The sequence below is a fragment of the Anolis carolinensis genome, chromosome 1, assembly GCF_035594765.1.
Source record: "Anolis carolinensis isolate JA03-04 chromosome 1, rAnoCar3.1.pri, whole genome shotgun sequence".
In the NCBI taxonomy this organism is placed as follows: Eukaryota; Metazoa; Chordata; class Lepidosauria; order Squamata; family Dactyloidae; genus Anolis; species Anolis carolinensis.
In genome coordinates this window covers 154807201-154830103 of record NC_085841.1, presented here as the reverse complement: position 1 = coordinate 154830103, position 22903 = coordinate 154807201, and the positions used below count along the sequence as shown (strand labels likewise).

At 38.5% G+C, this 22903-nt stretch overlaps 1 protein-coding gene across 1 annotated transcript in view; it reads right to left on the bottom strand.

Annotated features, from left to right (window-relative positions):
• klhl29 (kelch like family member 29) overlaps positions 1 to 22903 on the bottom strand; it is a 543161-nt gene that overhangs the window by 125344 nt on the left and 394914 nt on the right. Inside the window, exon 6 of the mRNA XM_008117088.3 lies at positions 6093 to 6231. Coding sequence (XP_008115295.1) covers positions 6093 to 6231 — 139 coding nt within the window. The remainder of the gene's footprint in view (positions 1 to 6092; positions 6232 to 22903) is intronic.

Below are 22903 nucleotides of genomic sequence, written 5' to 3'. Positions count from 1 at the left end.
TTTCCTTTTGCTCTTACCTATGAAGTCCCAAAGAAGTTAGGATCAGAGTAGCTGTAACATTCATGGAACCACGCACGGTAAGGGTACCCAAATCACCTTGCAAATCACTCTGTGGCCTCTCTCTGGTTCACTGATGTCTAGTAAGAGCATGAGGCAGAGCAGCGATTAGTCTGTCATTTCTTGGATAAGAATTGCAGCCCCATTTCCAACAAGTGAAAACACTAAAGGCAAACAGTATAAAATCTATACAGCAATGAAGAAATAGATGTCCAAACAAGATGTGATGAGCAGATTTTTTATATAAAAAGAAGGGTCCTGTCTAGTTTGACTTCTGAAAATTTTGGCTGTTCATTTGGTTAACATTATGCCCCCTGGAAATATTGTCTTTCACAGTTAATATCTGCACACAAATCTGACAAATCTAAGGATGTCAACCAATTAAAAAAGTTATTACACTCCATTAACTTGTTTGTTTTTAACTGAGTGGATTTATAACATAACCAATTAAAACAAACATGACACCATCTCAATAAATGGTGCAATTGTAGATTATATTAAATTAAATTAAGCATTTTTATTGTCAAAACATCAGCTTCAGTATTTTGTTGCTCCTTGATTGCTTTAAAAATATCATCTAAATACTGTGTAACTCAAAATATAAACACACATAGAAAGAAACAGACAGAGTTTTGCCAAGATTCAGTCATGCTTGTTCCTCAAAGAAGTTCTCATACTTCCAAAGACTACCTGTCTGTCCAAGTACATCTCTGTGTGCTTTACTGAGGAGGGAGACTGCACCAATGGGCTGATTTCATGTCTCCATGATAACTTTGGACACATCAGTACTGAACACTTTTGGTTCAATTTGGCTTTAACAACCTAAACTTAGCTAGTGATTTCAATCTCCCATATTACATTATTGTGGCAGCTTCAACACAAGGTAGATCACCTTACCATACTGTCATTTTCCTCTGCAGGGAAAAAGTTAAACACTTTTGGAACTTTGAACACATTTTACATCGAATCCCACAAATTTGTTCTCAATGAAAACAAGTTTTCCAGAAGTCTGGCAGCTGGAAAACATCGAACCTAACAGCCAGCTGAAATATTAAGGTGGGATATGTGCCACTGTTTAACAAAGCAGACTATATGCACCCCCTCCCCAAAGGAAGCCATCAGTGAAAGCATGAAACTGTTTTCCATGCTAGTATTTTATTATCTTAGGTTAGAGAACAGGCATCTCAAGCATTTTCCCCCTCCCTCCACACACCTTAAAAAGAAATAGTACATTTTGTTCTTTCCATCAGTCCATCCGACCAACCCCCAGATTTTATAATTGGTTTAACAGAAGCTGTTGACAATACTCTTTACGGCTGCAGAAAGTGTCTTGGCTCAGGGAAGCCTAATTCTTTCCTTCTTTCTTGAATGCGGGAGTAAAAAGACCTGTTTTATCTCTTTAAGGCCTAAAGAAGGCACACTATGAATATTTAGTCTGACTTCATGTTTGCGAGAAAAGGTAGCCCTATGATAAGTATCTTACTTTGCAATGCCTAATAGATTAATTACCTAATAGATTTTTTGAACTTTTTGAACTTCCTCCAGATCAGAAAATGTAGAATAAAAATTTGACTTGGGTTCTGAAAATACACAAACTACGTCTGTCTTTGCTCTTGTAAGCACTGAAATGTATTATAAAAGTACCCATAGCGTTGGCTCCACATGATTTAGTCTACACAAACACTTTGGCCACAAATTCATTCATGTCTAATTTATTTTAATGTGTACAATACAAATACACAAATGTATACATGAATATGGTCAGAGGATTTCATTGGGAGGTCAGGTCATAAAAGTCAAGATTAATGCCTTGATGTTTCAACAAGAAGCTAATTCCCATGATACTTAAGTGAATGACAGATTTGTCTGCTCTTCTACTCCTCCAGGGCAAAATGACAGTATTTTTGTATGCAAAATACAGACTAGAATACTATATTATTAGGTTTCTAAAATGTGAAAAAATGGTAAAAAATCTATTAGAACTTTATTTTCAAGGCTTGGATGGTACACAGTTTAGGGGATTGGAGAAGAAGAATATTTACTCAAATATTGAAAGAGATGAGGGGCAACCCTTGAACAGATAAGAAAGAAAAACAAAGTCCAGCGTACCACCAACATTTGAAGCTTGAAACATTCATTTTGAGATCACATTCTACAGAAAGATGATATTCATGTTCTCCATAAGCAGAAAAATGCTTCAGATCTATGTTTGTGCTCATAAGAACTATATTTGTGGCTTCGCATATCTTGTTAGTCTATTTATTTCTATATTTAATTTATTTGCTGCCTTTCTCCCAAAAGGAGACCCAAGACAGTTTACTATTAATTATCAAAAGAGGGGTGAAACCTCATGCTACGTAACTCTGATCCAATTTTACACTTTGGCAGTTACTGTTATTTCGTGTCTTAGGCTGACATTTTTATCTTCCTCCAAGTCAGTGAACTGAGTAAGTCCTCACAGGACCTATTCACCAAATGAATGATCATCTCAAAATGGCAAATTTGGAATGATTACATCAATAAACACTTGAGTCTAATGCTATTCTTAATACACATAGGAAAGTTAGAAAAGTTCAAATTAAGTTGATTTGAAAAGAAGAGGAAAAGCTAGAGGTTACATCTGGAAAAATTGAGAAAACACTTTTAACCACTGCTCATGTATGTTCGTTTTTTTTGTTTTTGTTTGAAAATAGCTTTGTTATCTATGTGGGACTACATGCTATTTTATACACTATAAAATCCCAAGAATAAAGAATTAAGATGAATGTGACAAAGTGAAGAGAAAATACCTGCAGGAAATGGGGAGTTCAAGCTGGAGATATAAAGAAGAAGAGGGGAAATTTAAGCACTCCCTATCTTTATTTTGTATTTTTAATAATCCTCTTCTGAAGTTGCTTTGCCCTTTCAAAAGAAGCTGTAATTCCATCATAAGCACTAGTATACATTGTGTACTTTATTAGCTCATAAATACAGCTCACTAAATTCTGTTTTACAGAACAGACTGTCCAGGAAAATTTATAGTGCATTTCTTCCTGTTAATAATTGACCACGTTGGTTATCTCAACTTCACTTCTGGTTTATTTGTGGCTTTGAGATACTGGTCTGAGATAAATGTAGGTTGCATTTGCAAATTACAATCCCTAAAAGACAGTGAAAAAATAAACCTCTGAAATGATATACTGTATTTACTTGAATCTAATGCTCACCTTTTTTGGCTAAATTATTTCCCCAAAATTAGGGTGTGCATTATATTCACATAATATGGTAGTCTAAGTGCTGGGGAAGCTACCTCAAGAGCAGTTGGGATATCATCTCTAATTTAATTGCCATAGGTCAATGTTATGCAATGCTGGGATCTGTAGTTTGGTGAGGCATCAGCATTCTTTGGCAGCCCGCATGATCCCAAACTAGAGTTCCCATGGCCTCATAGCATTGAGCCAAGGCAGTTAAAGTGGATTCATTCTATAGCATAGATGCATCCAAGGTTGTCTTTTCCATTGCTGAAAGCTTTGCTGCTCTAACACTTGTTTTTAAAGAAGGAATTCTAAGCAGGCAGCCACTGTTTTTATTACAAAGAGTGCACCTTTTGGCGCTGCGCATTACATTCGCCAGAAAATACTTTCTTTGGTTTCAGGGTTTTGAAAATTGAGGTGTGCATTAGATTCGATGGTAGATTACACTCCAGTAAATGCAGGTATGTTTCTACTCAGATTTTGGGCAAAGTCACGGTTCAGTGAAAGAGCCAACACTTTACATAGGTAACCCCATTTTCAGTCCATGGCACTTTAGATGAGATCTTTTCTGGTCTCTAAAACCTTTGGTATAAAAAGATATATAAACTCAGTTCAAATATATTGTATTCTTTTAAAAAATGTTTGAAGTATGATTCCTGTATCTATGGGGGATAGATCTGAAGACTCTCCATGGATACTTGAACCCATGTATAATAGCAAACTCCATATTTTTATTGGTTTGGGAGCATAGTTTGGGAAACAGTTTTAAAGTTTATTAATGTTTTATTAGTATGTTTTTAATTTTATGTAGTGATAATTAGTTATTGTTTTTGTCTATTGCTTATATTATTTTTGTATCTGTTGATTGTTGTAAGCCGTCCCGAGTCCCTTTGGGGAGAGAGGGTGGGTATAAATTAAGATTATTAATTACTACTACTACTACTACTACTGCTATTATTATTAGCATACCACAATATTGTGCTGAAATTCCTAGAAAGGCCCATAAGATTTACGGTGAAGGGAGAATATTTTGGGGGGTGGGAAAAGTGAAACTATGGATACTGAATCCATGGATAATGGAATTCTATGCTAAACAATTAAGGAGGCTTACAGTAGCTTAATATAATCTGTTCATAGCAAAATACAAGTCATATAAAGGTTCTCACTTATTGGACTGAAACTCTACCAGGACGGCTTTATTAATGCTGTAGTCATCCTGCACTTCATCTCCAACTGACAACTCTCTAAGATAAATAACAACTATCTCTGTTTTCTTTCTCTCTCTCTCTTGCTCTCAAGAAGCGGACCATATCTGATGACTTGACTAGTTAGTGAGAGGCATCACAGCTATGCTCAATGACACTACGTGGCCAGTCAATTACTGGGTTTCTATAAACAGAGTCTAAGATTTGCCTTCCCCTGTAGAATAATATCTCATCTCTGTGAGAGGCATATAATGCAGGCCTTAACTAGTAAGTGATAATGAGCAGACAGGAGAGCAGAGATGGAGAGAACAGCTCGAGCTCGCTATAGTTAGATTTACGATTTTTTTTGGGGGGGGGGAGGAAACAAGCTATCAGGCCAACCTTTTATGAATAATAGATAAGGCAGTCAGTGCAATTATACGACAATAGCGTAAGATCTCCATAATTAGAAAGAAACCCAAGCTTTAAGCAAGAGGACGGAACGTACGGATACCAGCAAACATGCCACCCTGGAATAAAATACAGGTGCTCTGTTGTTAGTTGGCAACATTGAAATGCACAATCTGAAAGTAAGCACAGTGTTGTGTAAATCTCCCCGGTCTCACTGTGTGTGTGTGTTTGTGTATGTGTCTGCACACTCCGGGTTCAGAGTTTGCTCAGGAAAAATACTGCAAGGCAAAAATCAGCAGCCCCATTAATTTGCTGACGACTGAGAGAAATATGAACATTATTCTTGTGAGTTCCCTCTATGTTGCTACACTGTTACTAACTGTGGAAAACTAGCAATTTATTTCCATGTGCATCTGAGAAGCAAGTACATTTAAAATAATCAGTGTAATGGAAAGTAAAAGGGAACCATGCGATGCTTAGATTCAACTGGCTGGAAACAGAGGGAAAAAACTGCAAAGGTGCGAAAACGTTCTATAAAACACACACACACACCACTAAGCAGTTAAACAAAATTCCTATTTGGCTAGGGAGAAAAGTATTTTACCAAGATAGAATTTACCAAGATAGAATTCAGGATTTTGTAAAATTGTAAACCTTTCTTGCTTCTGTCCTATGCCCTGCTTTAAAAAGTGTGTTGTTATACATGAAAATCTGCATCCAAATACTAAGGTATGTTTTCTTATTAATCTTTTGGCTTTCAAGAGCCAAAGCGTCAGGTGTCCAAAACATCAAAGACAAAAGGGTACTATCTATGCTACACTACTCAGTCTTCATCTTCTTGAGCTCACCATCTCCCAGGGATAGAAAGCCTTAAAGGAAGAGCTCACCATATTTCTTTAAACTGTTGTGCTTTGTGATTTTGGGCACCACTTATAATTTGTATTAGTTTGACTTCAAAATGGTCTGCGAGAAGACCTTCAGCCAAAATATGCAAGGAATTGTCCAGCTCAAGTTATGAGTAACGAAAGGATCTGAAACTTTTGTTTTGAGAAAAAAATACATTCAGAGTAAGTGGAAAGAATGGCTACTGGCTCTGTGACAGGAGAGTCAAATCTTCATAAACCTGAAAGAGAGGGGAGGAAAAAAAAGCGACACAAATGCGCCCTACAAAAGAACAGACCAGATCACAGCTGGAAGGAAGGCAAACCTTTTAATCAGGTCCTTGAAATACAAGCTGCAGGAAGCTAGAACATTTTGGTGGACTTCAAACTCTTTGCCTTCAACAATAATTTTCAGGTCTGTAAACTCTTTCGCTCTGCGTTGCTGGTTCAACTCCTTCAACATTTCTGCAGAACAGAGAAGATAGACAGTGCCAGAATTCCCATTAAGAGTTTTTAAAAATTAATTATTAAAAAAAAGAAAAACAAGGAAAGTAGAGAAAATAGAAAATGCTTGATAGCTTTTGTTGGCAAGACTGGCTCAACGCTTGACATTCAAAGAAATCACAAACATAATACACATTATACAGATAAATGTATATGCTCATAAAAGCAAGAAACAGTAGCTTAAGAAATAATGAAACATTCCACATTTCTAAGAGAAAAAAGGGTTTCTTGTGTCAATAAATTAGAAGCACAAAGAATACATTACCACAGAGCAGTTAAAAATAACTTCATGTAACAAAATTCAATAGCAAATGCTTTATCATCTCAAAACACAAAATGGATTTTAAATGTACTGGAATTAATACTGAATAATAAAAAATGGTGCCCATATGAAGTTGACATGTTTCGAAGAGGGTTAGTTGGAAATGCAAAGCTTGTGAATATTCTACGTAAAACCTTGAGTTTACATCTGGCCAAAACAAAACAAAACAAAACAAAAAAAAATTAAAAAGCTTTAAACAAGAAGTTTAGAAGCCTAATCATGATAACCAGACATTTCTCAAAACAGAAGGCAACATTTTTTGACACATTAAATACCTAACTAAAAATAAAATACAAAGGAAGGAATGTGCATCATGCTCTTTCAGCCATTTCTCAAGATCTGAACCCTCATGATTCAGACTTGACATCAGTTTTTGGAATTAATTAATAGCATCAGTTCATTTAGACACAAGAGAATATGCATTCAGCTCTAAGAAAACATCGCAATTGACTTACCGTTTATGTATAACCTTCTAGCTCTCACGTCTTTAACATTGAGAGAACAAACCAGCCCTATAAGACTGTGAAAATGGTAAGAAACTCCATGGTGCATAAATCCCTAATATCCCAGAAAGGCAAGCAAGGCAGCTGCAAACACAGGAAAGACTTATTCTCAACTTGCAATAAGTCAAGATCTTCAGAGCACGGTGTTGTGGTTTGAGCATTGGGCTATAACTCTGGAGCCCACGGTTCAAATCCCTGTTCAGCCATGAAAACCTACTGGGTAACCCTGGGTAAATCATAGTCTCTCAACCTCAAATGAAGACAATAACATAGCTCTTCTGCATGAATCTCGACAAAGGAAAAAACAACTATATGTCTACTTTAGGGTCACCATATGTTGGAAATACTTTGACGGAATCCAGTACCGTCATCACCACCACATTCATTTTCTTCAAACTCTCAAACTAGTACTACCCTTAAAGATGATGAAGCACCTCTTTCCAAAAGCAAATTTTGATATCATGAAAGAACTGTTCATTTTTTAAAATTTAAGTGGAGAAGCATGCATGAGATTATCTGTCTCAGATGCCAAAAAATAATGTGATTTTGTTTCTAGTAGTAAATTGCATTGGGCTGGCCCCGAACACTTGTACAGATCCATTTTTGTGAATGACACTTTTCTCCTTCAGCTTAATCCATCTGCACTAATCTTGATGTAAAGGTGGCCTTAAAGTGTGTCTGTCACTCATAAGGTAATGGAAACAGAAAAATCTGTCTAAAAGACCCATACCTTATTTCTAATCATGGTGGTCACTCCCAAACTGTTTGCTTGTCAAACAAATATCATTTGTGGGGCAAAAGAAGCCATTATGAAAATAGCGGCAACTCAAGTTTATACACTCTTAAATTATATATTGATAATGTTAAATGATAATCAAAATAAGTCCATCCTACACAACACATAGTTTTCAGGTCCTGATAGCAAAATGTCACCTTGTATGTTATGTCTATTTGATGGAATTGCAATGGTGTCTGAAAGGCTAATTATTCTGCACTGAAATGGGTCAGTCTTCTCTGGAGAGCAAACAGATAATTAAAGATGCTACAGAAATAACAGCAGGCCTGTGTCAGATCTATATTAGAGAAAAATAAACCATTGTGTCCTTTGGGAACTATTTTAAAACTACCAGTTTAAGATGAAATGTGGTAACATGATTCAAACCACACACAACTATAAAGAAGATGAAATGTTTGGAGGTTTGAAACCTTTTGAAGTTGTTTTAAAGCTGAACTGGTGAGCCTAGTCTTTGCTTAATCAAGACCCATATAAACAAGTGGTCTATATGAACATCCAGCATACATGACAAATGCTTTCACTGAGTAATGGGCTCCATCTCCATGTTGACAAATGGAGCAAACAGGAGTTGAAAAAACTGGCAAGTTTACAAAGACAATAACTGAAGGATAGAATGAAAAATAAATCAAATAAAGAAATGGACTAGATGCAAAAAAAATGAGTCATTTCATACATGTTTCTCTTACGTTGTGTGAAATGGCTCTACATGACCATAGATGCTTACAAAGTACAATTATTTAATAAAATCTCTTGAACCACATACAAACAATTCGTTTTCCATACAAACTAGTCACAGGAGCCTCCCATAGAGGTTATCTTTTTGACCTCTGAAGAAGTGAGTGTTGATTCCAGTTTCCATTGATCAGCTGAACAAAAATCAAAATATTTTCTTTGAACTCAAGCTAATGTAGCTTAAAAGAACTGAAGGTTTTTTGAGCTCCTCTCTTAAACGTATTTCATTTCGGCTGGGATACCAAATTGATGAATTACAAAGTAATGAAATAAAATTGTAGGGCGGAATAATGAGGTGTACGTCCATATTCAAATGTTGTTAACAATGCAGAGAACAAGAAGAGTAAATTGCTTGGACAGACTGTGAACAGACATATGCTATGTAATATCTAAAGCCTCTTTTGGACCAAATGGCATTATCAAAACTCCTTCTGTCTGCGTATGGCTTTCAATCCAACAATTGCTTAGGTTGCTACATATTAACTGGCAATGAAGAGGAGTTCATCATTTCCCTTAACACAGGTTGAAGATCCTGTATCTGAAATGCTTTGGATCAAGAGTATTGTGGATTTTGGGGAGAGGGAGAGGGGGAGGGAGATGAATGATTTTGGAATACTGGTATTTGCATATACATACATAATGAGATGTTTTGGAAATGAGACCCAAGTCTGAACATGAAATTCATTTATGTTTCATACACATAGTTTGAAGGTAATTTTATACACAATATTTTAAATTTGTGCATGAAACAAAGTTTGTATAAACTGTACCATCAGAAAGCAAAGGCGTCCCTATTGAAACCATCCATGTGGACAGTTTTGGATTTTGGAATTCCAGATAAGGGATGCTCAACCCGTAACTGTTTTTGCTAAAATATCTTTGCAGGACTCCTATATGATCAATCGGTTACATTATGTAACTTTACATATATTTTGCTAAGTAGCAGAGGTGCTAAGAAACCCTTTTACTCAGGGGTCCCCAAACGAAGGCCCGGGGGCCAGATGCGGCCCATCGAAGCTATTTATCCGGCCCCCACGGCACAAGGGCAGAAGGGGGTTGGGCTAAATGACCCAAGGGGTCTCTTCTTCTCTTACAACCCTTATTATTATTATTATTATTATTATTATTATTATTATTATTATTATTAATATTAAACATTGAGGCTGGGTGGCCATCTGTCAGGAATGCTTAGCTTGTGCTTTTGGTGCACAAAGGCAGAAGGAGTTGGATTAAATGGCCCAAGGGGTCTCTTCCAACCCTCTTTATTATTATTATTATTATTATTATTATTATTATTATTATTATTATTATTATTATCATCATTGAGGCTGGGTGGCCATCTGTCAGGGGTGCTTTGCTTGTGCTTTTGGCGCACAAAGGCAGAAAGGGATTGGACTCAATGGCCCAAAGGGTCTCTTCCAACCCTCTTTATTGTTGTTGTTAATTATTATTGCTCGATGGCTAACTATAGTCCGGCCCTCCAACGGTCCAAAGGATCGTGAACCGGTCTCCTGTTTAAAAAGTTTGGGGACCCCTGCTTTTACTGAATTGCAATGACGCTTAATGAGATATCGGCAAGAGCACCTGATGAATATCAGAGCTGGTGCTCATTGAAAACCAGTATATATTATATATAATATACCCATTGCATACTTTGCTAACCCTTCTATGTAGCAACGTAATAGTAACCCTGGATGCAGACACTACACAACTGCACAGTTCCCACAGTTGTAAGTATTCTTATAAAGACATAATTTCAGCAAGATTCTGGCTCTACGGTATTTATTATTGGTCATTCTATAAGCATCCTGACATCTCAGTGTTTATGATGGTCCTTTATAAAATACGTTCAAATTCTTGTCTCTTCTGCTTCTTCTCAAAATGAAGTAACATTATTCTCTCCTTACCTCACACATTATGCATTCCAATCTCTTTAGCCGGAGACAACTCCATTTACAACCTTTTTAAGTATGAAGACCAAAATGAGCATTCCTAGTCCCTACAAAAAACTGAAATCCAGTGGGATTTCAGGTTCTAAACTACCCTGTTGCTTTTGAAAATTCAAAATTAATATTTAAATACAAGTTGATAAACAGAAATTCAGCAAGAAGAATGGAGAACAAAGTTGGGAAGCCCAACAACCAAACTTCTGCCAAAATCAAAATAATCACACTTTTTCAGACCAAATTAAAGACCAAAATGAAACTTAACGAAAGTGGGAACCAAAGCCTAAGCCAAACTGAAATTTTTTAAAGGTCTGGATTTGTAAATCTAGTCTCTATGGTCGAGTGGTTATGATACAAGTTCATATCATAGTCACTTTAGTTAAGATGGAATCATATACACAGCAGAATTGCAGTATTCCCAACATAGTTTTTGCTACTACTGAGGTCTGTCTGTTTAAACCATATTGTACCCACTTTGAGTCATGAGGAGGGGTGGGTAACAAATAAATTTCTTCTTCTTCTTCTTCTTCTTCTTCTTCTTCTTCTTCTTCTTCTTCTTATTATTATTATTATTATTATTATTATTCCATGACTGGTGTTGCCCTTCCCCCCTCTTCCTACAGGCACTCCCTGAGCAACCCTCCCTATGGCCTCTATCTACTTCAGAGGATTTTCCAACTCCCTTTAAAAAATGTGGAGGTCACAATGTAGGCTATAGGATCAACTCAGTCTTCTAGCTGCCATTTCTTCTCACAGAAAGATACTGTTGGAGTCAACACCATGGACAAAGTGAAGGGAAGAGAGCATTTATAGTGACGAGTATTGCTTAATGCTATTCCTGTTTTATGAAGCAGATAGAGGAAGGGTGAAATAAACAACCCTTTAAAAATCCGTTCCTCATATCGTGTCACACCAGTCCCATATTAGTTGCTGAATATTAGAGATGGGCTTTCGGGACTTACCTTGTTCTGTTTCATGTCAGGGCTTCTGTCAAGGCCCTGATTCATTTTGTCTGACCTCCCGAAATTGAGAGGTCAGACATTTGTTTTGTTTTGTTTCATTTTTTTTTCAGAGTGGGGGGGAGGCGCCGGCCAAGGCCACAGCCAGAGCCACTCAAATACTCGGTAAGGATGACCCAGCCACCCCCAACCTCCCTCCCCCCCCCCAGGCCTGTTCATGTAGGCCCAAAGCCTGCACCCGTAGGCCTGGGAGCTTTGGGCCTACAGGTGCAGGCTTTGGGCCTTGGCACCTGGGCCTTGCAGGACCTACAGCCGATTGCAGAATAAGGAGCGATCTTTACTCAGCTGTAGGCCCTGCGAGGCCTAAGTGATTGTCGAGTAAGGATTGCTCCTTACTCTGTAATCGGCTGCAGGCCCTGCAAGGCCCAGGTGCCTAGGCCCAAAGCCTGCAATCGTAGGCTTGGGAGCTTTGGGCCTACGGGGGCAGGCTTTGGGCCTACACACCCAGGCCGTGCAGGGCCTACAGCTGATCAATCTGAAAGGCAGGCTTGGAGCCAATATCAGCTCCCGCCTGCCTTTCGTTTTGAGGCAGTTTTTGTTTTGTTGGGGGTCTTTCTATTTTGGACGATATGAAACAGAAACACGAATGAAACATACGAGACAAATATCACACACATTTCTACTGAATATGTCATTCTCTTATTAGGCAAAGGTGACAGAAACGCACTCATAGAAACTGTCTTTTGAATGTAGCATGGAGGGAGCAACCTCTGTATTTCTCCTCAAACACTGTCAGCAATGTCCAGGAGTGAGCATATCACCCCTATACTAAAATCACTTCACTGGTTGCCAATTAGTTTCTGGGCAAAGTACAAAGTGTTGTTTTTGATCTTTAAAGTCCCACATGGTTTGGATCCGGGTCACCTTCAGGATCACCTTCCCCCATACAATCCATCCTGAACACTGAGGTCCTCTGGGGAGCAACAACTCCATCTCGACAGAATTCAACTGGGAACCATCATCCAGAGGGCCTTTTCATCAGCTGCCTCAAGACTGTAGAACAACCTGCTGGAAGAGCTTTGAAAGCTAAATGATCTGTCATAATTTAAAACACATCTGACGACTCATCTCTCCCAGCAGGCCTATCCAGTCTATTTTAATCATAACTTTAAAATCATATTCTATATTTATTGTGTTTTGACTTTTGTATCTGGTATTTTAACATGTCTGAATATATGCTTTTATTGTTGCATTTTAACTATGATTTAATATGTGATTTTATAGATGTATTTGACTATGTTGTGCCCTGCCTCGAGCCAGGAGGAGAGCTGTTAATAAATAAAGAAATATTATTATTATTATTATTATTATTATTAGTAGTAGTAGTAGTAGTAGTAGTATCATCATAATCATCAATTTAAGATACTACCTCGCAAAACCGCTAGCTATAAGCAGGCATGTAGACATCACGTGAGATGTTCTTCACAGCATCTAGGGCAGAGGGAATGCCACATGACAGCATTTCAAATATCTGAAGCCACCTTTAATGGTCTAACTTGAGATTTCAAATCATGCATAGCAGGAAAGGTGATAAAGCTTAAAGTTGCTCCCTGAAAACTCCAGTTTTTTCAGCATGCTTACAGCCTCCCACCCTCAGGCCACCACACCATTTGTAGAAATCGTAATTAATGTTAATGCCGAAAGGAGACATTTGCTTAATAAAACCACCACAGGATCTACTACATAATGAGCATTAGGAATATATCAGCCCGAGGATCCTACTGGGTATAACTACAGGAAGCTGTTATGTAAAATTACTAGGAAAAATAGAAAACCAATTTCAGAATTACAAAAGGTAACTAGCAGCTTCTTTTCTATATCAAAGAATTTGTCTCAGAATCCATTACACCGTCATTTTTTGCCTCAGCAGAGAAAAAAGACTGAAATGTCTTATTTTTTTATCTCTATCTCTTTCTCTCTTATTCTCTTAAAGACTGTAGTTTTCAACAGATCTTCTGGGACTATGGGATAAGGAATTTCAGAGGGACAAAACTGTACCCAGGGAAGAGCCTCTGCAAATTATCTTAATGTTCAGTCAAATTAGGGAGATTACAGTCAGGTATTTGGTTTACAAAGGGAGAATCTGATTTCTTCTTGCTCAACAACTGGAGGGATATGTTTCATACAGCCCATTCCAAACTATGAATAAGAAGACAATAGAAATGGCAGATTCTGCTTAATGTCCCAAGGGAGGTCCATTTAAAACATATTGTGTATGTACACACGATACACACACAATATGTACACACAACCCTGTACACTTATGGCAACACTATGAATTTCATAGGGTTTTCTTAGGAAAGAAACACTCAGAGGTGGTTGTGCTAGTCCCTTTCCTAAAACTATAGCATGCAGTACTTGGTATTCATTGACAGTCTCTTATGCTTGTCTTCCAAGATCAGCTGGGATCTTGTACTTTTAAGGTAACACTGTTATTGAAATGGGATGTTGTCAATTCATGGATAATCATGGCTGGACTACCTGTTTGACATGAGACCACACACAGAATCTGTTGCATCAACTGAAGCAGATGGGTACTGTTTCCTGTCATACATGTCTCATGCACAAGCGGAGAGCCATATGTTTCTTACTCCAGCCTAAGCAGTGTTCATTTATATTGTATTTCCATTTGCTGAATGGCACAAAAAATATTTAGTGTATATGGATAGGTCCAGGGAGAGAAAACATCATTTCATTGTAATATATAAATGATAGAAGGACAAAGAAATTAATTCATATCACAAATGTCTTGAAGGACTGAAGTGTACTGGTGTTTTTAATTTTTTTTAATCAAAATCTATTTTTTTAATCACCAGATGTTGAGAAAGACAGGGGCGCATACAGCCACATTGCCCATTTTTAATCAAAATCTAATTCTGATTGTTTTTATTGCCAGAGCATAAGTCTTGAGAAATCTAAGAGAGGCTCAAGGGAAGGCTAAAATATTTATTATAGGATGATCTGGGAGGAATTTAAACGTAGCCTAATTGCTTTTAACAGAAAACTAGCAGATAGTTTTCAGACCTTTTTGATCTCTTCATGTAGCATCAGGCATTTGCTAAATGTTCTTGAGCTGTGAAAGCTTTGAACAAGTGGTACTCACATGCAAAACGGAGCATGTTAATCAAAGAGGGCTTTCCCCAAATGAAAGCAACAGTTCAATGTTGACCAATTCTGTTGAACCAAAACAAAACAGTAAATCTGCCTTCTTGAACTCAGTTTCTTAAATGCGTAAAAGACAGAATTAAAAAAACTATTTTAACACCATTTATTATTTTGTAGTAAAACTGATTTTTAAAGTAAATCTGCTACAGCAGGGTAAAGAGCCCATTAAGAATGTAACAGAATGCCACTAACCTTTCTGAACCTCTTATTATACACCTAGCTTTATAGGCTATATTGTTACAACAGAGCAGAACTCTATGTATGTATGAGGGCTATGGTGGAAGAAACAGCAGAATATAGATGAAAGAAACACATTAATAAGTAAAACCTACCATTTCGGGTATTTTCTGTTCCATTTCTTAGTTGGCTGTTAGCATGTATAGAAAAAAAGAACATCTGGAAGCACTTTTCTATGAAAAGAAAATGGCGAGAGGCTTTCAAAGCCACTGTTTGATTTATTTCTGAGCCAAGGATTCTCTGTTTTAGTAGCAGATACCTTGCTAAGCAATTCTAGTTATTTGCACTCCGCAAATCACCCCTTGTCCTTTGGGGATTGTTTTCTCTTCTGTTTTCTGAAGGTGTGCAGACTTTGAGACTTCTCACATACACCATCAATACCTCACATGGTTTCCCTCTCTCCTACAGAAAGAGGGAAAACTATCAATGTGAGAATCTGCAGTGCAGAGAGAGAATATAGTGGTCTTTCCTCATTTATAGTTTTGATTTTTGCTGATTTGATTGAAAATATTCCATCAAAGAAACTTTAGGGGGTTTTTTTGTGTCAGGATCGACTTGAGAAACTGCAAGTCGCTTCTGGAGTGAGAGAATTGGCTGTCTGCAAGGACATTGCCCAGGGGACGCCCGGATGTTTTGATGTTTTACCATCCTTGTGGGAGGCTTCTCTTATGTCCCCGCATGGAGCTGGAGCTGATAGAGGGAGCTCATCTGCGCTCTACCCGGGTGGGATTCAAACCTGACAGCTTGCAGATCAGCAGCCCAACCTTCAAGTCACGAGGCTTTAACCCACTACTCCACCAGGGGCTCCTGTAAGTGCTTTAGGTGCTCTACTATGACTCTACGATAAATTTCCTTCAGCTATGCTGGAGGACCCAGAGATTTCTAGAGAGACAATCTCTCTAGAAGTTGCAAGATCCCCCAATGTGATTTTATGGTCAACATCCAGTAGATGTTGACCATACAGTTGTGTTAGAAGACTTAGACATTCCTGGTGAGGTGTTCTCACAGATTAGAAAATAAAAATGTAATTATTTGTCCCTAACCCATGTGAATGTGGATGGCTGACTTTGGTAGTATGGTGAGGGCTTTAAGTTGGGATCACTTTCATAAGTGTACATTGGCACAGATGCACACATCCACATTCTTTCCTTATAATTTGGGAATGGTGTGTATACAGGATAAAGAATGGCTTCAGATAGAATCATAGAATAGTAGAGTTGGAAGAGACCTCATGGGCCATCCAGTCCAACCCCCTGCCAAGAAGCAGGAAATCGCATTCAAAGCACCCCCGACAGATGGCCATCCAGCCTCTGCTTAAAAGCCTCCAAAGAAGGAGCCTCCACCACAACCCGGGGCAGAGAGTTCCACTGCCGAACAGCTCTCACAGTGAGGAAGTTCTTCCTATGTTCAGGTGGAATCTCCTTTCCTGTAGTTTGAAGCCATTGTTCCGCGCGTCCTAGTCTGCAGGGCAGCCGAAAACAAGCTTGCTCCCTTGACTTCAGAGAGATGGAAGGATGCAGACTTCAATCTGCATCCTTCCATCTCTCTGCCTATACTCAGTGAATTATCTTTGGATTTCAGTCCAAAGTTTATAGAAGCTATTTTGGGGATAGAATTCAGCACCTTGGATTACTCCTTTAAAGTTCAGAACAAAATTCAGTACAGATCCACCACCCCATAGACATGGAATCCACAGGTTTCTTGTTCACTTAATACAGTGGTTCTCAACCTGGGGTCCCCAGATGTTTTTGGCCTTCAACTCCCAGAAATCCTAACAGCTGGTAAACTGGCTGGGATTTCTGGGAGTTGTAGGCCAAAAACATCTGGGGACCCAGTTTGAGAAACACTGACTTAATAGATTTAATAGGTCCAGATTCGGTAAGCTTGTACCAAAGGGGGAAAATGAAAACAAACTTGAACTGGGGGGATGTGTTGTTTTGATATACTGGTAGTTTAAAATACCAATATTGGTATATCAATTCGTTAGCAATTCAGCTGTCATTTCTCACGTAACTATTCAGAATCTGTGAGGAACATCACACCGTGTCCTCTCACAATGAGCCCGAAGCAGGACTGATTCAAGAGTTGCTTCCCATCCTGAGGCAGCACACCTCTGAAATCTCTTCACAGCTGCCTGCCTTGCTGCTTTACAAAATCTCTTCGTGATTCCTGAGACATCCTACTTCCTGCAAGCGAAATCATATATAAAGCTAGCTTTTATAACTGCTTTCAAAGTAGCGTTATTGCAGCTGTCATTATGCACCCAGCTGAAGCTCATGCGTATAGACGTGGCGGTAAGCATTTTCTCTTCAGACGTGGAACACAGTGGACACCAAAGAAAATGGCAATTCTGTTCACAAAGTACAATGGGATTTTCAAATGTCTGCATGGAAAAGAGAAAAGAGGCAATTTCCAGTTCAAGCTACTATTTGCAGGGTGGCTTTTTAATTCTCTGGGCCATTCAAACATCGCATGCCACCTGAAGTGCCGCTTCCCAGAAATCTCAGGCAAATGTTTTATGTGCTCCCGAGACAATATGATTCATGCATTCACTCCTTTGTGTTTGTAGTTTATTATTTTATGCCTACAGTATTCAGCTGTAAAGTTGAATGTATAGCATTATTAATTGGAATACAGCAGTAGACTTTATTGCGACAGTATGAGCTACAGGAAGATGTCAAAGCTCCACTGTCAAACTTATCTTGTAAAACTGAAACAAGGTCAAGGACAAGAACTATAAGACTGTTCCAAAAGTAAGTCTGTAATACCTTAGCAAATATTAAATTTGGAGGACTGCAACAAGATTAATCCCAAATCTAGTTTATTGCTAGCAAGAGGGCCCAGATGGTCCCCCAAAGCTTCTGCTGGCTTAGGCGGAAATCCCAAACTGGCACTATATGAGGGTGTTTTTTTTGGGGGGGGGGGGGGCTGTGGAGAAAAGGACAACAGCTGAAAGTTAAAGAAAAGATGGATGTGAGATAACATTGCAACCATACAGGGGTCTTTTACTTTTTTCCTAGCTAAAGAATATGTTAGATTTCTATTAACACCTTCCTTGAATATATGGTCCTATAGGCTCACAATATATAGCTGGTGGAACTGTACTGTTTAAATTCATGTCTCTGTATGTGTGTGTGTGTGTGTGTGTATAAAGGGTGTGCGTTATCATGTACAATTTAGGAAACATGTCATTTGAACATGTTTAGTCCTTGTTGAGACTATTTTATTTTATTTTGAATTCTAATTGATTGGTAGTTGGTAAAATCCACTTCTTTAGCTGCACTCATGGAATACAGTATTCAGGTCACAAATGTTTAAGCACAGTTACATAACTGTAGGGAGCAGGATCCAGATGTAATAGAATATAGGAAGATGCAAATAATGGCCTTGACCATAAATCTTTAAAGAATTGTGAAAGCAGCTGGTTTATTAGGATTGAAATGTTAAAGCATTAAATTTTCTTATGGAATTTTGAATAAGAACCTCCTCTGAGATGATCACGGTTGTTATATACACAGTTGTGCATTCTGGCCCCATTGTGGGATGTAAGTGGCTTTGGTTGTCTCATGACCAACACCTGGGACTGCATAGGATGAATGTATCCCTCTTCGTCCTTCTCTCCTCAGCTTCTGATATCATCAACCATGGTATCCTATTAGACTTATGAAGATGGGAGAAACTTAAATTCAGTTTTGGGGAAGATCTTGGTGATAAAAGTGAACACTTTGTCAAAAATTCTGTTTTTATTTCAGACAATACTATTTTTACTAATAATATGCGATTTAAACAATTGTAGAGAACTGTTGAAATATATATGGTAAGGAAAGAAATCAAATGTCAAATATAGTTTTACAAGATGCAAAACAATGAGGATTAAAAATTGGATTTTGTTGACTAGTAAGAGATTGTTAGATTTGGAAGGGCATGATCTGAGATTTGCATGGCATGGATACTTCTGATACGAGGAAACTAACTTTAGATGTATGTGGTTTTATTTGTATATCTTCTAGTTCCGTAATTTGTGCTAAGTCCCACTTTTGAGGAAAATGAAGTATACAAATAAAAAAGATTTATTGATTGTTTGCTCTAATGATTCAATTGGGTGGAAATTAAGGTACCAAAAGGGTCCATCAATGTGCCCAAGAGCTGAGACTGCACATAAGTTGTTGAAATCCACATTTTCTTGCTTTTTTTATTTTGAGGGATTTTTGTGTTTTTTTTTGGGTGCTTAGATAGAGCTTCTTTGGACATGGGGCACTTTTATATCCACACTAGGGTCAGGAAATATGCCACAGTTCAAACAATGTGCTTGAGGGGGAAAAAACACATATTCAAGAAAGATCCTCTCATCACAGCAAGAGATTTGACTCTGTTTCCCCAGTAAAGAGTACAGCAAAACTAGTTCCAGTTTCCCAGCAGACAATGTGTTAATCAGTCAGATTACTAGAAAGAACTGGGGCAAATAATAGTAGTGAGATTTCACAATACAATAAGTGTAATAGATCAGGTCTTGCTGCAGTATGTTCAAACATTGCTGTGCCCAAGTTTAGCTGAAATACAATCAAAATATGATTAAGGAGAAAGCATTGTTTTCCTGATACTTTTAGGCAATTTGTTATTCTGAGTGCTGCTGCTTTTAAGTCAACTAAATATGGAACTTCACCCATTTTCTCTCCTCACCCACAAATTAGAAGTGTTAGATCTCCATTTCACAACTCCCACGCGTGTGCTTATTATTTCTTCTTCACTGTTTTTAAGGTAGCACTATACCACAGCAGAGCACAATCAAGATAATATGGTACATTCCTCATGACATTAAATTGTTTAAGGCTGGAGGAGAATCTCAAACAGATAGAGACAGGTTACACAAGGAAAAACAAAACCATTTAACATCACTGGGTGCTGAACAAGAGCTGGATCTCATAACAAAAACAGGGAACCAAGACTGAGTTAACTCTGTATCACTTTTGAGTGATAATGAACTAATCAGGTCAATCTATATCCAAAACCTTTATCAGGAACACCTGCTAACAATACTTCAATGGTGTTAATGTTTCATAAAATGGGCTTAAAATGGCCACTTCTGAGAGAGTTCAGTTAGTTTGCAAAATGAGCAGAACTGAGAAAGATCTCTACTTGATAACCAGAGTGGCAGCTGCCATCCCAAATTCAAGAAGCCAATCCCTTGAGGTGCCCTTTCACACTACACAATTATAGTGCTATGATCCCATTTCAAAAGCTTAGGTAATGATTGGTGGAATCTTGGGATAAGCCATGTAGGGTACAGTGTTTAGGATCCTCAGTCTGGAAACTCCTATGGTACCTCTGTATAAACAGCAAATATTCTGTAGATGTCGCCATGGTGGCTAAAGTGTTATCAAATTGCTGTAATTGCATAGTTTGAAAGGGCCTTTGTCTAATCTGTCATAACACAATTGACTTAATATATCGGCCTCCCCGCTTCACTTCCTATTTTAAGTATTGGATATCAAGATGTCTACTTTCCTGGAGTCTTACATGTAACATTTTCGGAATTTTGCATCCAAGTAGTTGTCTTAGTTGATTGATAGACATGTATTCTACAGGAAAAAATAGCAGTGTTCAGAACCCAACTAAGGGAGCTTCCAGACAGGGCTCAACCCCGCTTCAGAACAGGTCTAAGTCCCCACACCTCCCCCAAAACCTGGGCTTTCTTGAGTGGATGTCCCCATGCCATCCCAAAAACTTTCAGGATGGCATCAGGCCACCCCCCCACCAGCTCATAGAAATGACACGGCAGGAAGTGGGGGGGGGAGCAATTTTCCTCCTCAACCCCCCCCCCCCCCCGCCTCCTGGCATGTCATTTCTTTGTGCCAGGAGACCTGCCAGGAAAGCCTCATAGCTGTCCGGTAAGTTTTAACTTTTATTTTAAGGGCTTTGGGGGGGGGGAGGGGTTAGGAAGGGGGTGGGTGCCTTCCTCACTTCTCAGGGCTATTGGAAGCCCAAAGAAGCAAGATGGGTGTGGGGACTGGTCCCTTGGAGTACCCGGGAGTCAGTCTCCACAGGGCCCATACCCCATTACACTTGAGCCTTTCAGGAAGGCTGGGTCTAATGGGGTATTTGATTAATTTGGGACAAAGCAGGGTTTTCCTGCTTTGTCATGAATTAATCCTTTTACCTGAGGCATCATTTGGATGCCTCAGGAAAAAGTCCGACTGTGCCCGCATTTTGGGCCCTGTCTGGAAGAGCCCTTCGATGTTTGTCTCATATGTGGTCCCAAGTGGAACGCGAATAGGAGGAAAACTGGGACACTTCCTTCCATGTCAAATGCATGTATGCTATGTTCCAAATGATTCCAAGGCAGACAAGGAAATATTCATTCCAGAAGCTAATCCCAACTATAGAAGACTCAGATAATCAATGGAAAATGTTGACTTACCAAGTTCACAGTACTCAACAGATCTCTAGTAGGGGCTAGCAAGTGGATTTAGGACCAAAGGCTCCCCTTTGTACACACACACATACACACTTGAAGAGAGACATGTAATAAATTAAATGTCCTATTATCTTCCTCTTCATTATCATCTAATCTTTCTAATTCTATTCTAACACTTAACCATTACACTACACTGGTGTCGAACATGTAGTAAGTACCACCACACAACTAATTATTCACTTAAATGGAATCAAATGGTAATGCTCTGAAGAAGATGATCCTTAAAACCGGACATCTTTTTTCATAGGCCAGCTGGTGGCACCCATCTCAGGTGTAATAGGAGTCAAGAAACCTATTTATGATCTCAGTTTTTTAAAGGATCTATCCAAAGTGCCAAACCAATTTTGGCCACATGCTCAAAGCCTTAGACAAGCTTCCTTTAATGTTTGGTCCAAAACCTGGAATGGAACTACTTCCCACTGATATCACAGCTTTCCGCTACAGTTTTTGTAAGTTTAATGCTGGGTGTTAAGAGTTTGATGAGAACATTTTGCAAGATCAATGTGCCTTATGTTCCAAGAGATCATAGACGGAGTATAGTAGAGAGATTAAAAATAAATTTATAAAGCAAAGATTCCCCACTTTTAATCTGCCCAAATTAAGTACCATTCACTGACAAACTAAACAACGTGGATAATATGGCCTGCTAACCAACTCCCATTGCCAAAATTATCAATGGCAAGGAATATTTGGAGCTGAAGTCTAAAACATCTGGAAGACAAAAGCGTGAGAACCACTGATGTAAGACAACTTCCACATGTTAGATGAATACATGACAGGTGGCATCTGGGTTGTACAGGACCCAACCAAAGGACTAGCAATGATCAGCAGAAGGAGATTGGTAACCGCCACACAAAGAGTGAGTAGGAGCTGAAAGTTTCAATGGAATCAGGTCAATGTCTAGATGGAAGACCACCATGGAACTCTGTGTGCACTGCTTTGAGATCCATGATAGAAGAAATGGAAGGTTATCAATGGCAGAAATGAATGAATAGAAATAACAGGTGTCAACTCTTTCAGGTGTTTACTGTAGCACTTCCTACCTAGCATTACTAGAGAGAAAACAACATTATGCAGTACTTTTCTATGAAGAGAAAACACGTAAGAGGCTTTCAAAATCTCTTGTCAAATTATATCTAAGCCAACAATTCTCTATTTTAGTAACAGACACCTTTCTAAACTGCTAAGTTCTTTGGTCTCTGCAAGTACAATGCTGAGAACTTTTCCCTCACCCTTTGTAGGTAGTTTTCTCTTCTATATGTTGGAGGCATGGAGGTCTAAAGCCTTTACACACAACACCATCATTACCTCACAAAGAGAAAGAGGTTAGGGGGAAATTAGGGAGTATGATGATCCAAAATAGCTCTCTGCAACCCCTTTCCCCCCTGGACTACCCCTTTAAATAATTTTCTAGTCTCAGGGAACTTGTGCATAAGTT